We start from the raw sequence: 15,282 nt of genomic DNA on the forward strand, positions 1-15,282 counted from the left end.
TTGTTTCAGATTTAGGATTATCTTTAATTATATTAGAATTGTGCTCATCATTCGTGATATTTTTAGAATTATTTTTTGAGGGGGTTGAATTTTGTTTAGTATGCTTTATTACCTTTGGATTAGTCCTAGATGATGCATTATCGCTTTGCACTTTATCATTTTCTGATCTGTTCAATAATATAGAGGATTCAATAGATGTATTTGCTTTTGACTTAGTATTTAATGAGGATCCTGGACTTTGAACTGGAAGATCAATTAGGCTCTGGAGTGATTTTTGAATTTCTGGAATTTCTTTAGTATTTTCATTTTTCAATTTGAGAATATCAGAGACAAAATTGAGTTTACGTATATTGACATCTGCTACTTTAGCTTTTGTATATATATATTCTCTTTCCAGTATTCTATTAGCGGATTTTGATCTAATTGCTGAGCTTCTTCTTCCGTAATTTCTCTCAATTTGGCTGGGGTAGTAGTTAAATCCATGATTGTATATACGTATTTTCCATTTAAATAAGTATGGCTGTAAACTTGATAAGATATCATTAACACAATATGATTTTTTATGGGAATGGACAAGAATGATTATATAAACTGCTTTCAAAGATCTTGTTTTATAATGATATAATGATTTAGTTGCATTTTTATTGAATCAAAAATGAATGGTCTTTAAGTTCAAATCGAATCAATATTTTGATAATACTAACTTTGTATATTTTAAATACAGAGTAATTATATGATAAAACCAAATACCTAAAATTTGATAAACTGTTTTAAGGGTCTTGGCTGAAATTGAGAAAACCAATAAGGAATATATCATATACAGAATTTAAATTTTCAAAGTTCGCAAATATTGTTTAGTTTCGGAGAAATCCTTCAGAAATCAATTGAATTTCAATGAATTTTAGGGAAGCGTCAGCAATGAATTCTGGCCAGAAAGCAGCCGCAGCGTATGGCTTCAACGTTGCCATGCCGACTAGAACGCAAGGATTCAATTCTTACGCAAATCCTTATACTCAGCCGCCGATTTCTCAAGGAATGAACAATATTCCTGATCAATTTCAACAACAGATGACAACAGGAGAATCGACAGCAATGAACTATGGCATGAAGATAGATATGCCAGGTAAATCTCGCCAAATGTACCCGCAACAAATGATAAATAAGAATTTAACCGCTCAAAAAGCAAGACAATATGGATTTATCGCAGAAATACCAGGATCCACACCTGACAATTCAAACGCTGTCCGCGTTGCTGCAAATTATGGTTTGACCGCTCAATTTCCAACAAGAGGTCAGAATATGCAAGCTCCATCAGCGATGAATGTCGATAATTCAATTAAGGCAGCATCAGCATTCGGATTTCGTGCAGAATTTCCAAATCAAAACCGTTCTTTCAATTTACCATCGCAGCAACCATTGAATTACAGGCAACCTCAAATGATGCAGCCTCAGCAGTCTTACGACATGACTATCAATCATCAATCCGCGATTGCTCAAAATTACGGTTTTGTTGCTGAAATTCCAAAGCCAAGGACAAACTTACAAGTGGGAAATATTCCTCTTAGCAAGCAGTTCCAGCAGTATTCACAGCAGCCTTATCAGCGCACTCAGTTAAAGAAAGTTTCCGGAATTTCTGTTCTCCGTCCTGATGAAATTCTATTTCCTCAAAACAACAACGATTACGATAATGATGACCAATACGATTTTGAATATCCTCAGCAAGCTTACGAACAGCCGATTTCGAATCAATTTCCTCCTCAAAACTTCAACTATTCTTTCATTCAGCCTCGTAAAAACATTGCTGATTACGGAATCAACATTGTTCCACCTGGATCTTCCAATCCACAAGTAAATCATTCGAGTACTGCTGAATATCTCAACCAAAGGATGTTTTATGGTCGCCACAAATCATCGACAACACAATCGTCATCACGAAGAAAGAAGAGCGAAGTCAATCCAGTCGAAATTTTGCTTTACGATTACGCATACGCGTTTCCTGATGCATTCGTGAGACATTTCCCACAACTCGTTAACTACGATTATATTTACGATATTCTGGATGAAATTCCACGCAGTTTGATCGATGCTGTCGTTGATATAAACCTTGATGAAAAAATGACCCCGATTTCTCACAGTTTCATCCAACAAGTCAAGCAGCATATATACAACAACTCAATCCCACTTCCTCCTGATCCAGAACCTCAAAATATCGAATTTAATAATCCGAAACCTCTTTCTGTTGCATTTACAAAGAACCATCCATTCCCGAACTTCCAAGAATCATCAGATGACCTCGCCAACTACTACGAGGGACCACAACGTTCCAAATTAGTCATTGATGATAAAAACACGAAACCACTCGTTGTAAAAGTCGGAAACAAGTTCTTTGGACCACAAGAAGAGCTTATTGATTCCGCCAGTGATGATTACGAGCCGAAAGTCAGAGATCGAAGAACATATGCAAAAGATTCAACTGCATCATCCTCAAAGAGGCATTCTTCATCTCACAGACACGGATCATCATCACACAGGCACTCCTATCACAGATCTTCTTCAAGGAGAATGAGAGATGACTACGATTACGACGATTATCCACGCAGACGATCATCTCACAGACATTCTCATCGTTTTCATCACCGTGATGATAGATATTCTGACGAAGATACAGAATTTGAGAAGAATTACAGATCATCTCAACATCACAGGAGATCTTCTCATAGGAAAGATGAGAAATACTCAGATCTTGACTCCACATCATCAAGAGATAACGAAAGAAGGTCTTCCAGGAGAAATCGCGACCAAGATCAGAGAATTGTCGCTCAGAAGCCAACGAGAAGGCCACAAGGTCCTCCACAAGACAATTATGTCGATCAAGGACCAAACAGAGGCGTTCCTCCTCAAAGACCACCAAGAAAACAACAAATTCCACCACAAGGTGAAATTAACAACCAGCCAAACGACCAACAGAATGCCAACAACCAAGTTTATGGCGAAGAAGAACAATTCAACCAGAATTATTACGATGACGGCCAGAATCAGAATTATTATGACGAAGGCCAAGAGAACAACCAATACTATGATGGTGGCGATAACCAGAATTATTACGATGATGGCCAGCAACCACAAGATGGCCAATTCTATGATAACGGCCAGTATTATGACGATGGCCAGAATCCTCCACCAGAAGGACAGTACTACGACGGTGGCCAAGACGGCCAATATTACGATGGTGGCCAAGACGGCCAATTCTACGACAACGGCCAATATCCACCTGATGGCCAGTATCCTCCAGACGGCCAATACCCACCTGAAGATGGTCAGTATCCTCCACAGGATGGCCAGTATTACGATGGAGGCCAATATCCACCGGACGGCCAGTATCCTCCAGATGGTCAGTATCCTCCTCCTGCAGACGGCCAATACCCACCGAACGGACAATACCCAGAGTGTCAGATGCCTCCAGGCGAAGGTGCAGGCCAAGGCGAGGAAGAATACGAAATCAGAGTTGTCAAGAGAACGATAAAGAAGAAGAGGAAATCGAAGAAAGGAGCTGCAGCAGCCGGAGAAGCATCAAAAGAACAGAAACCAGCCGATGCTCCAGCACAACCAGCAGATTCCACTCAACAACCTCCTTCAGCACCAGTTCCAGAGCAAACACAGCAAAAGCCAGCTGAAGAACAGCCTCAGCAGCCAGTTCCAGAAGAGAAGAAAGAGGAACAGAAACCAGCTGAAGAAAAGAAGGAAGAACAGCCACAGCCTGTTGAAGAGAAACCAAAGAAGAAGAAGAAGAAACAAGAAGAGAAGAAGGAAGATGAGTTCATTCCACCACAAAACATCTTGGCACAACAAGTCAGAAAGATCGAAGTCGCTCCAGACAAAGAAGTCATTGTTCTCAACAAGAAAGTTGAAAAGAAGGAAGAAAGCGCAATGACATTAGACGACATCGACGCTCTCATGGCTCCTGCACAACTCCAGGATTTCGATCCAAACGAACCTCTTCCAAAACCTCTCGCAAGCACAAGAAAGAAACGCTCATTAAGACACGACCACGAAGATTCAAAACACGATGAATCAAAACCAGAAGAAAAGAAGAAACAAGAAGAAAAGCCAAAGACAGAAGAAAAGAAAGTTGAAGAGAAGAAACCAGAAGAAAAGAAGAAAGTTGAAGAAAAGAAACCTAAATCAGATGAGAAGAAGAAGTCCGAAGAAAAACCAAAGACAGAAGAAAAGAAACCAGAAGAAAAACCGAAATCCGAAGAAAAGAAGAAAGTTGAAGAAAAACCAAAGGTTGAAGAGAAGAAACAAGAAGAAGTTGCTAAAGCTGAAGAAGAGAAACCAAAGACAGAAGAAAAGAAAGGAAAGAAAGCAGATGGAAAGAAGAAACCATCAAAGAAAGCAAAGACAGATAACAAACCAGCATTATTCGTTCCAATACAATTTGCAACTCTCAAAGGAGTTAAAGATGAACCAATTCCTAAAGCACTTTTGGTATCAACAGATTTCGATGAGAAACTATTTGTTCTTCCAAGACAACCTCTTCCTGATTCAGATTGGACTAAACTTGCAAACGAAGTTCCAACACCAAACATCACAGAAGAATACAAAGGAAAGCAAGGATTCATTGTTGATAACAGTAATTTCGATGAACCAAAACCAATGTTTACTCCTGGCGAAGTTGACAAATCAGGAATTCCTATTGTCAAGAAGAAAGAAAGAAGGAATTCAATCACAGAGAAAGATCTCATTACTCTCGAAAAGAACTACGAAAAGGATCTTTCCAAGTTCAACAAACTCAGGAAACAGCTCAAACAAGACAAAGACAGCAAACAGAGCAAATCAAAGAAGAAGAGGAAGATAGCAAACATGAGAAAGAAACAACAGCCAGTTGTTTCCGCAGAATGGTTGGCTGAACAGAAGCGTCTCAAAGCAGAAGAAAAAGCAAGAAGACAAGCAGAAGAAAAGATGAAATCAATGTTGGTCAATGCAGCAACAGCAGAACTAAACGAAGAAGACGAAGAAGATGAAAACAACGAACAGATGCCAACAGTCATCAAGAGAGTAAATCACCACATCGAAGGAGATGGTGAATACGAGTACGAGTACCAATACGAGGAAGAAGAAGTCATGGAGCCAGGAGAAACATGGGATGCTCCACCTGTTTTAACAATACAAACAGTTAGAAAGAGAGTAAGAGTTGACAAAGAACAGAAACAACAAGAACCAGCAAAGAAACTCTCAAGGAAACAGATGAAACAACAGAAACAACAACAGTTACAGAAAGAATTACAAGAAAAGTATCAACAACAAATCAAAGAAGAAGAAACAAAACAAGAGGAGGAGGAAGAAGAAAAAGAACAAGAAGATGCTCCTCAAACATTAGATGATATCGATAGATTGATGAATGCTGCTGCTCCTCCAAAGGAAGAACAAATTGAAGAAGAAGAGGAAGAAGAAAAGAAACAAGTCGAAGAAGAAGAAATCAAAGAAAAGAAACATAAATCTGTTGAAGAAAAAGAAAGACAACAAGCAATGGATGATTTCGGTGCTCTTATGGATGAAACACCTGCAAAGAAACAAGACTCTAAACCAAAGAAAGAAGAAAAGGAGTCTAAGAAACAAGAAAAGAAATCAAAGAAACAAAAACAAGTCAAAGTCGAAGAAGAAGATGAAGAAGAGGAAGAAATTAAAGAAGAAAAGAAACAAAAGAAACAATCAATCCAAGAAAGAGAACAACAACAAGCAATGGATGATTTCGGTGCTCTAATGGATGAAACACCAATTAAGAAACAAGAAGAAACTAAACAAGTTGTTGAAGAAGAGGAAGAGGAAGAAATCAAAGAGAAGAAACATAAATCTGTTGAAGAAAAAGAAAGACAACAAGCAATGGATGATTTCGGAGCTCTTATGGATGAAACACCTGCAAAGAAACAAGAAGAAGAACCAAAACAAGTTGAATCTAAACCAGAAAAAGTTGAGAAGAAACAAGAAACTAAACCAGCAACAATTGATGATTTAGATGCAATATTAAATGGTGACAAACCAAAGAACAAACCGAAACAAGAAGAAGAAAAGAAAAAACAACAAGAGCAACAACAAGAAGAAGATGACAAAAGAGGAGAAGACGCAATTCCTCCAAAGATTGCTTATCTCCTTGAACAACAAAGACTCAGAGAAGAGAAGATGAAAGACAGAATTCCTTATCCTTTGGCACCATCAAAACCAGAAGTTCCTGATCCAATTGTTGATGAAGCAGAGATCCTTGTTTCGAAGCCATTCAAACTCATAACAAAAGACAAATTCATCGACAGAAGACTTATGTTGTTTGCTGATGCAGAAATGAAGAAACTCATTGAAGAACAAGCGCAAAGACTTGCAGAGTTCTACACAAAGAGAGCAGCAAGTGAATACAACAAGGCAATGAATGAATACTGCACAAAGAGAAATCTTCCTCATCCAAAGATGAAAGAGATTCCTGGAATGACAGGTATAAAGATTCCAGAAAACGCTTTCTCATTGAAACCAATAACAGAACAAAAGGAAGAAGAAAAATCACAGAAACAAGAAGAGGAAGAGATTCTCGACGAAGAAATCAAAGCACAGATCCAATCATTCGCAGAGAAAGAGAAAGAAGAAGGTCCTTCTGCAGAAAACAACGATGAAGCAAATAAGGAACAAGATAAACCAAAGAAGAAGTGGTACTTAGAAGAAGAAGATGAAGAGGAAGACTTCACAATATTAGATGAAGAAGAAGCTAAAGAACTCGAAAGGAAATCAAAGGAAATTGATGATTTGGAAAGAGCAAAATTACCAGATTATTACGTCAATTTCAACGACATTTTAATGGATTCTACATGGCCAGAAAACAACCAAGTTTACTTCGATCTCAAAGAGAACTTCCCAGAATTATTCGCAAACCAGTTCCCAGAAGACAAACAGTTCGTAAAAGCTGTTGAAGAATTCAAATCTAAAAGTGACATTTCCAATCACGAAAAGATTTTCCAGATTGGCATTGACATGAACTACGAAGAGAGTGTTAAACAACTTAACGAGAAAACACACAACAAGATCAAATCATTGTTCAAGAAATACGAGAAAGATATTGCTCATTCCCGCGAAGTTTGGTTCAGTGAATTGGATTCGAAGAAAGAAGAAGAAAGAAAGCGATTAGAATTCCTTGAACAACTTCGTGTTAAGCGTCAGCAGCACACAACAAAGAGAGAACAAATGGAAGCACGCATGACAGAAGAAGAGAAGAAAGAATACACAGAATTCATGAACAAGAGAATTGAGAAGCACAAGAAGAAATTGGCTGCAAAGAAGAGAGGCGAGAAATATGAAGAAGAAGAGGAACAACACGAGAAACAACAGAAGGAACAACCAGCAAAGAAAGTAGAACCAATCAAGAGAATCGATCTCAACAAGAAACAACAAGAAGAAAGAGAAAGAAGAGCAGCAATGATTGCAAAGAGAAAACAAATGGAAGAAGAGAAGAAGAAAGAAGAAGAAAGAAAGAAACAAGAAGCAGAACAGAAAGCATACTTAGAAAAGAAGAAGAAAGAAGAGGAAGAAGAAAGAAAGAGGAAAGAACAAGCCGCAACACTTGAAATGGAAAAGAAGATCGCTAAACAAAAGGCAGAAGAAGAAAGAAAGAAACAAGAAGCAGAACTTGAACGTCAAAAGATAGAAATGATGACAGGAGGAAGATCTAAAGATGCTGGTGCTGTCAAACGTGAATTAGCTCAACAGAAAGTTATCCAGGCAAACATGAGAGCACGTGAAGACGAAGCAAGAAAGAAACAAGAGATAGAAGCTGCTCAAGAAGCAGGAGAAAGAGCATTCGCAGAAAGAAAACGTCTCAGAGAACTGAAAGAAGCAGAAGAAAAAGCAAGAAAGGAAGAAGAACTAAGAAAGAAACAAGAACAAGAAAACGCACTCAAGCAAATCAAAGCAGAAGCAGAAAGAAGAAGAAAAGAACAAGCATTGATGGCAGAAAAACAAAAACTTATTGCAGAAGAAAACGAACGTCTTCGTAAAGAAGCAGAAGAAAAAGCAAAGAAAGAAGAACTGAAGAAGAAGAAAGAACTCGAAGAAAAGAAGAAATTAGAAGAAGAAAAAGCAAAGAAAGAACAAGAACAAAAGAAGAAAGAATTAGAAGAACAAAAGAAGAAATTAGAAGAAGAAGATGCAGAAGAAGAAAATGAAGAAGAGATGTTACCAGAAGAGAACATGGCCGAAATTGATGCATTGTTTGCAAACGAAGAAGAAGAGGACCAAAACATAAATTTTAGTTTACCGTCGAACGATATCAAACAAGAACCAAAAGTGAAGTCTAAAAACATTACTTCACTGATGTCGTTCGACACATCATCTGCCGATCTTTCAGAAGGACAGTTCCGTGAGTACGAAGCACAAATGACTAAGCGCGAAGAGTTCAAGAAGAGCATCATCGAACCAACAGTTGAAACACGAGATTTTTCAGAAAACAAAAAGAAAGCTGTTGTTGGAAAAGTAAAAATAAAAACACAGAAAGACCAACAACTTGACTTACCACGTATAGCAAACGAATTAATCCAAGAAGAAAATGGAGATGTTGCAATTGAGTTCCCCGAACAAAATCGAAAGTTCATCAGAGCTCGCGACGGAAAAACAATTTACGAAATTCCACCAGGTTACGAAGACATTCCAAACTCAATGCTCCTTGACATGCTTGAAGACGAAGGACTTCTTGACGCCGATGAAGAAGTTGTTGAAGGAAAAGAAAACATCGAAACTCCTCCAGACTTCTGGAGCCAGAATTCATACAACACAGATTTGCAAGAAGAAGATGGCGAACAAGACAACGAAATTGAACAAAAACGTCCTGAAATTAAAGATTCACAAAACATTGTTATCGAAGGAAGAGCTTCTCAGAAACTTCAACTCGGAAAATCTTCAAAGAAATAAACAATTTTTCTCTTTTAGTTTTATTTTTATGTAAATATATGATTTTTTAAATAGAATGAGATTTAAAATGAAAGTATATTTATCACTATGAACTCATATTGTGAGTGTACTTATTTATCATTGTATTGATGAAGAATTATTGATTTTAAGAGAGGGTTTATGAGCGGATTCATTTAATGTACGAAAATATTAAAAAAGAGAGCGGGACAAGATCGAAAATCTGACATTTGTAAAGTTACAAATCTGACGATGTAAACTGTTTACAAATGTCAGATCAAAAAAAAACTTTGCCCGCCAAAACGCAAAAGTGCCATAATCTCATGGTGGACCACAGCTGGTGTCGCCGCCGACTATTCACTTGCTGGGATGCTACGCAGCCTTTGATCTGGCCAATCTTAGTGCTGCTCCATCCACATCAGCAAGTGATTTCGGCTGGAGATCTCCAATGGGTCTTCCATGAGGTTTCTGTACGCCAGAAGCACAATATCTATGCAGCCTGGCTGCTAGGATAGCGTAGCTAGGCTGCGTAATTATTGTGCTTCTGGCGATATTAGTTATACGTTATTGCCCTCGTTGACTATAGTACTACTCCCTTAACCTCCGAGGGTTAGGGAGTAAATTTGCTCGAAATGGGCAATGTTCATTACGAAATCTCTCATTCGATGAGAGACTTCGTAATGAGCATTGCCTTAAAGTACTCTTACTACTCTTTCCTAGTTCCCAAAAGGCCTAGGATTCTGTAATTAATCGAATAGGACAGAGTTTTTCCGAAGTCTCTCATTTGATGAGAGGCCTCGGAAGAATTCTGTCCTATTGTAATGTAGTTGTGGTACTTGGCCCACAAAGAGCGAGAGAACATGTCTGTAATTCGTTTATGCTGAAGTTATCTGGATGTCTCTCAAATGAGGAAGGAAATCCAGAAAACTTCAGCATAAGTTAATGCAGATGTGATTCTCTGGCTCTTTGTCGGCCAGAGAACGAATAAAAAGTTTATTGGATGAGTAGGCTCGATGGATGCCTACCCACTGCAAATATACGTTATTTTTTTATTTCCTATGAGAAAATAGTTTTCAATTTTTGTACTACTATATGTTTTACTACTTCATAAATCGTTTATTTTTCTTCTTAAAAATAGATTTATAATGTTTCGATTTTTTCGACTTTTTCAATCTTGATCAAAATTCAAAAATAAGCATAAAATCCAATAAAGTACATAAAATAACTCACATCTATCATATTAAAATTTTCGAAAAATCTCCAAAAAAATCACGGTTCGAAAATTTCGAAATCAAAAAGCACATTTTTCGTGGAGAAAAGAAGAAAAACAATTTTTTTTTGGAATTTTGGTGAGAAAGAATCTTCTTTATCTCCTCATATTGTGCATATTTTCGCGTTCTGAGAGCGGAAAACGCATTTTTGGAATGCATAGATTCCGAATCACACGGAAAAAATTAAGTTTTAATAAGAAAATAAACGATTTATGAAGTAGTAAAACATATAGTAGTACAAAAATTGAAAACTATTTTCTCATAGGAAATAAAAAAATAACGTATATTTGCAGTGGGTAGGCATCCATCGAGCCTACTCATCCAATAAACTTTTTATTCGTTCTCTGGCCGACAAAGAGCCAGAGAATCACATCTGCATTAACTTATGCTGAAGTTTTCTGGATTTCCTTCCTCATTTGAGAGACATCCAGATAACTTCAGCATAAACGAATTACAGACATGTTCTCTCGCTCTTTGTGGGCCAAGTACCACAACTACATTACAATAGGACAGAATTCTTCCGAGGCCTCTCATCAAATGAGAGACTTCGGAAAAACTCTGTCCTATTCGATTAATTACAGAATCCTAGGCCTTTTGGGAACTAGGAAAGAGTAGTAAGAGTACTTTAAGGCAATGCTCATTACGAAGTCTCTCATCGAATGAGAGATTTCGTAATGAACATTGCCCATTTCGAGCAAATTTACTCCCCTAACCCTCGGAGGTTAAGGGAGTAGTACTATAGTCAACGAGGGCAATAACGTATAACTAATATCGCCAGAAGCACAATAATTACGCAGCCTAGCTACGCTATCCTAGCAGCCAGGCTGCATAGATATTGTGCTTCTGGCGTACAGAAACCTCATGGAAGACCCATTGGAGATCTCCAGCCGAAATCACTTGCTGATGTGGATGGAGCAGCACTAAGATTGGCCAGATCAAAGGCTGCGTAGCATCCCAGCAAGTGAATAGTCGGCGGCGACACCAGCTGTGGTCCACCATGAGATTATGGCACTTTTGCGTTTTGGCGGGCAAAGTTTTTTTGATCTGACATTTGTAAACAGTTTACATCGTCAGATTTGTAACTTTACAAATGTCAGATTTTCGATCTTGTCCCGCTCTCTATTAAAAAATTAAAGATAATTATTAAACATCATATATATAAAGACCTGATTCAATTCATTGAATTGAAATGAATTTTTATTTAGTGTCATAAAATTGATAACGAGAGAAATATTTTGATATTAGAAATTTTATTAAAATTTACGGTTATTTGACAGTCTGAATGAATTCCAAAGAAAGTCATCCTCTGCGGATGACAATGTTTGGAATAGCTACTTCAAGATTGAATTCACAGGTGAAGAAACTAAAAGCTGTCTAAATTGTAATCTAACAACAGAGAAAAATCAATATTTCCTAGACGAATGCAGCTTCTTTGATGATAATGACCGAGTTATCAACTTTGACCCAATTTACAACACATTATTCCTACATAATCGCTGTTCTTTTAGTGATTGCATTTCAACAAAAGCTGGAAGTTGCATTAACTACCAAATTGGCCGAAATAGTTCAATTATTCAGCGAAAATTCTGTTGCACAAAGTGCAAAGGTAAAAGTGCTGGTCAATTTTCATTTACAAATGTTGGCCCTGATAACTTAAATTTTATTATTGAGAGTTCTATTTTTGATGCAGGGAATGAAGTTGAAGGATATTCTCTTTGCTGCACAATGAATGATAATATCGTAGTTTCATCAACAAATTTCTCATCATGTAAAGCAAAATTCCAAACTGCTGGATATTATAGGTGTGAATCACGCAATTATATAACAAAAATTAACCATACAACTGTTGTCAATAATTTTGCAAAAGAAAGTACAATGATAAATATTTGATATAACGCTTTGATTGATTCATGTAATATTATAAATAATACCATGACACAATCAGAAAGAGGAATTATTCACCATACTAAAAATTCTCTTACTGTAAAAAGTTGTTCTTTTATTAACAACACTGCTCCTAAATATTCATGTTTGATATATAACAATAATTCTGATCGAAATGAAGAAACAACAGTTGATAGTTGTTACATTGACAATTCGATTTCGTCAACATTTCTTATTTATGTAGAACCTACTAATCCAAGAGAACTATTTACTAACAAATTGATTCATCTTTCAACTGGTAATTGCAAAGCAGAATTTACAATTATCAATAAAAATATTTCTGAAGTTAAAAAACTTTCTCTTTTTTTACAAACTTTAGTAAACATTTCTAAATCTTCATAAAACACTTTCCATATCATTGAGACTTCTATTTTTAATATAACAAATTTTGTGTTTATGATGGGATGTGTTATATTCTATATTAATTTCTGATATCTTACATCGAGTTGTTTGATGAACTTAGTTACTTATATTTACTAAAGTTTATGATCATTTATTTTCGCAACAAAGATGAGAAGATTTGAAATTGCTCGACTCACAATTAAATAAATATACTGTATTAATTAATAACAATTTTATATTCAAATTATAAATAAAAAGTAAAATCAGGCAAAACTATATGCTTGCATAATGCACTAAAGTTAAATGAAACCATGAGATTTAAGAAATTCTAGCATTTTACATTTCTTTCGATTAACACAAATCGAAACAACACTGTAACCATAACCATCTTTGTCATTTATATCTGCCCCATGATTAAGTAATAGTTCTGCAATTTCTGGATGATCATTGATTGTAGCCAGAATTAAAGCTGTGTTTGAATTGTTAGTTTTTTCATTGATATCTGCTCCATTTTCAAGCAATAATTTAGCAGTTTCGAGTGAATTATTAATAGATGCAATATGAAGAGGAGTAGCACCATATTTATCTCTTGAATTAATTTTCAAACCATGTGAACATAGTGTTTCGGCTATATCTCTTAAATTAAACATAGCAGCTTCATGAAGAAGAGTTCCTTTATCAATTTTTGTGCAATTGACATCAGCTCCGTTATCAATAAGAAATTCTAATGTTTCTTTGTTTAAGTACTGCATTTGAAAAAGAACATTACTACCACATACATCTCTCCAATTAATGTCGGCACCATATTTCAAAAGAAGTTTAATAGATTCAATATCATTTCTTTTGGCTGACCAGAAAATTGGTGTTTCAGTAAATCGATTTTTTGCATTTGGATCTGCACCTTTTGAAAGTAAAAGTTCAACAATTTTGATACTGTTAAATTGAACAGCATAATGAAGTGGTGAATTATCCAATAATGAATCTACATTTACTTTGGAATCATGATCAATAAGAGTTTTAACAACATCGCAATTATTATTTTTAACTGCACAATAAATAGAACTCTCTCCATTATATGTTTTTTTGTTGACATCATTTCCACGAGATATAAAAAAGTTACAAAGAGAAGGTATATTAAAACCACACGAAAAGTAAAGAAAGTCATTATTATTGTATTTATCTCTATCTATTCCAATAAGAAAAGATTGAAGATTTTGATATTCAACACATTTTTGATATGGAATTTTGAAATTGCATTCATTTAATATATAAATAAAAATATCAATGTTATGCGAAATGATTGAAAAACTCAGTGAATCTCCATTTGGTTTTTGGAATGCTAAACATTCTTTAACTATATCTGGATTTGCATTTAGAAATGAATAATTCAAACAATTCGGTGTAATAAAACTATTGAATTTCGATCTTAATATTTTAAAGCAATTAACAGATCCAAAATAGCAACATAATTCAATTAAACTTATTTTACCATTAACTTCATGTAAAAATGGACATTCAATCATTTCATTTGCATAAAAACCAGGAATTTCTGTCAATCTACTGAATTCAGAAATGTCATCATACAAAATGCTTCGAAATAATGGATTCGATTTGCTGAAATCTAAATCTCCATAAAATTTTTCAAAAACACGAATTCTGTTTTTATTATAGTCTGAAATCAATAATCCATAAGCTTTATTAAATAAATATTGGCAAAATGGTGATAATCTATCAGTAAATGGTTTGTATTCATCATCTATTTTTTTGATTAGTGCCCAGTATGGCTTATAATTGAATAAATGAAATGTAAATGCATTATCTATGTGTTTCAAAATTGTTTCCGGGTCAAAATGGTATCTATCAATTAAAATTGACTTGATATCTTGATAAATCTTGTTTATTTCATCGATTTCGTTAGATTTAAGCTGATATATATTATCAAAAGTCGCAATGTATTCTTTATTTTGACTGGCTAGCTCTAAATATGTTTCATCTGCCTGAGATTCTTGCATTTTTCTATTTCAATTTTTTTCCCATTCATTTCTATCGGCGCGCAGATATTAAGGGTATAGTCCACTAAAAATTTTTAAGTTTTGACAATGAAAATAAGCTCTGTGACCATGTAAATATATATCTATGCAAAACGAGAGGTTATGCCATAATTTTTTTTAGTTATCAAATTTTCCTTTTTTTGAGAGAAGTCTCTCAATAATTTGAGAAGAATCTTTGATATAAAGAGATACACATTTGTAGAACGAAGTAAGTGTTTTCCAAACATTTTATATGTTCATCCTGTATAACAATATAAAGCTGCATAGTGCCATCTTGTGCGTTTGCTATTTTATGTACTTTTCATTGAGATAATCCCTCTTCTCGGGTGATTTTAACAGTCAACTCAATTTTAAAATAAAGATTTCATCAAAATGATTTCGAAATTCGGATATTGATTATATAAATAGCACTGTTAACATATTTTGGATGAGTAAAAAATACCTTGTTTTGTATGCATTTAGTACACCTTTATTTTTGATTAAAACTATAAAATTTTTATTCCTTATATAATAAATAGTATATGTTACATAAACATGAAATTCAATAGCATTCAATTTTGGATTTTTTAGATTTGGTAAATTTTAGAAGAAATAAAATCAGCAATCAAAATAAAGAAACTTTTTTTGTATCTTCTATGATTACCTTTTGGTACTAAATTTTGCATTAATAAGTAAATTATCTGTATTATTCTGTGAGCACAAGCCCTCAGTTATGCTGGTAGTGAATGAGGAAT

The 15,282-nt window shown here is 35.2% G+C and overlaps 2 protein-coding genes across 2 annotated transcripts, besides 2 other annotated features; one reads left to right on the forward strand and one right to left on the reverse strand.

Annotated features, from left to right (window-relative positions):
• Positions 1-894: 894 nt before the first annotated feature.
• On the forward strand, positions 895-8,943 carry TVAGG3_0375980 (chromosome transmission fidelity factor 18 family; the record flags this gene model as incomplete). The annotated part of the gene is made up of 1 exon (XM_001328765.1): positions 895-8,943. The coding sequence occupies one exon, from the start codon at positions 895-897 to the stop codon at positions 8,941-8,943; it is 8,049 nt and encodes a 2,682-aa protein (XP_001328800.1).
• Positions 8,944-9,392: 449 nt separating this feature from the next.
• Positions 9,393-10,075: a mobile genetic element.
• Positions 10,076-12,763: 2,688 nt separating this feature from the next.
• On the reverse strand, positions 12,764-14,514 carry TVAGG3_0376000 (spectrin binding; the record flags this gene model as incomplete). Its single annotated transcript, XM_001328766.1, has 1 exon — positions 12,797-14,509. The coding sequence occupies one exon, from the start codon at positions 14,507-14,509 to the stop codon at positions 12,797-12,799; it is 1,713 nt and encodes a 570-aa protein (XP_001328801.1).
• Positions 14,515-14,561: 47 nt separating this feature from the next.
• Positions 14,562-14,583: a mobile genetic element.
• Positions 14,584-15,282: the final 699 nt, after the last annotated feature.

Source organism: Trichomonas vaginalis, chromosome V (assembly GCF_026262505.1).
Source record: "Trichomonas vaginalis G3 chromosome V, whole genome shotgun sequence".
NCBI classification, from domain to species: Eukaryota; Parabasalia; order Trichomonadida; family Trichomonadidae; genus Trichomonas; species Trichomonas vaginalis.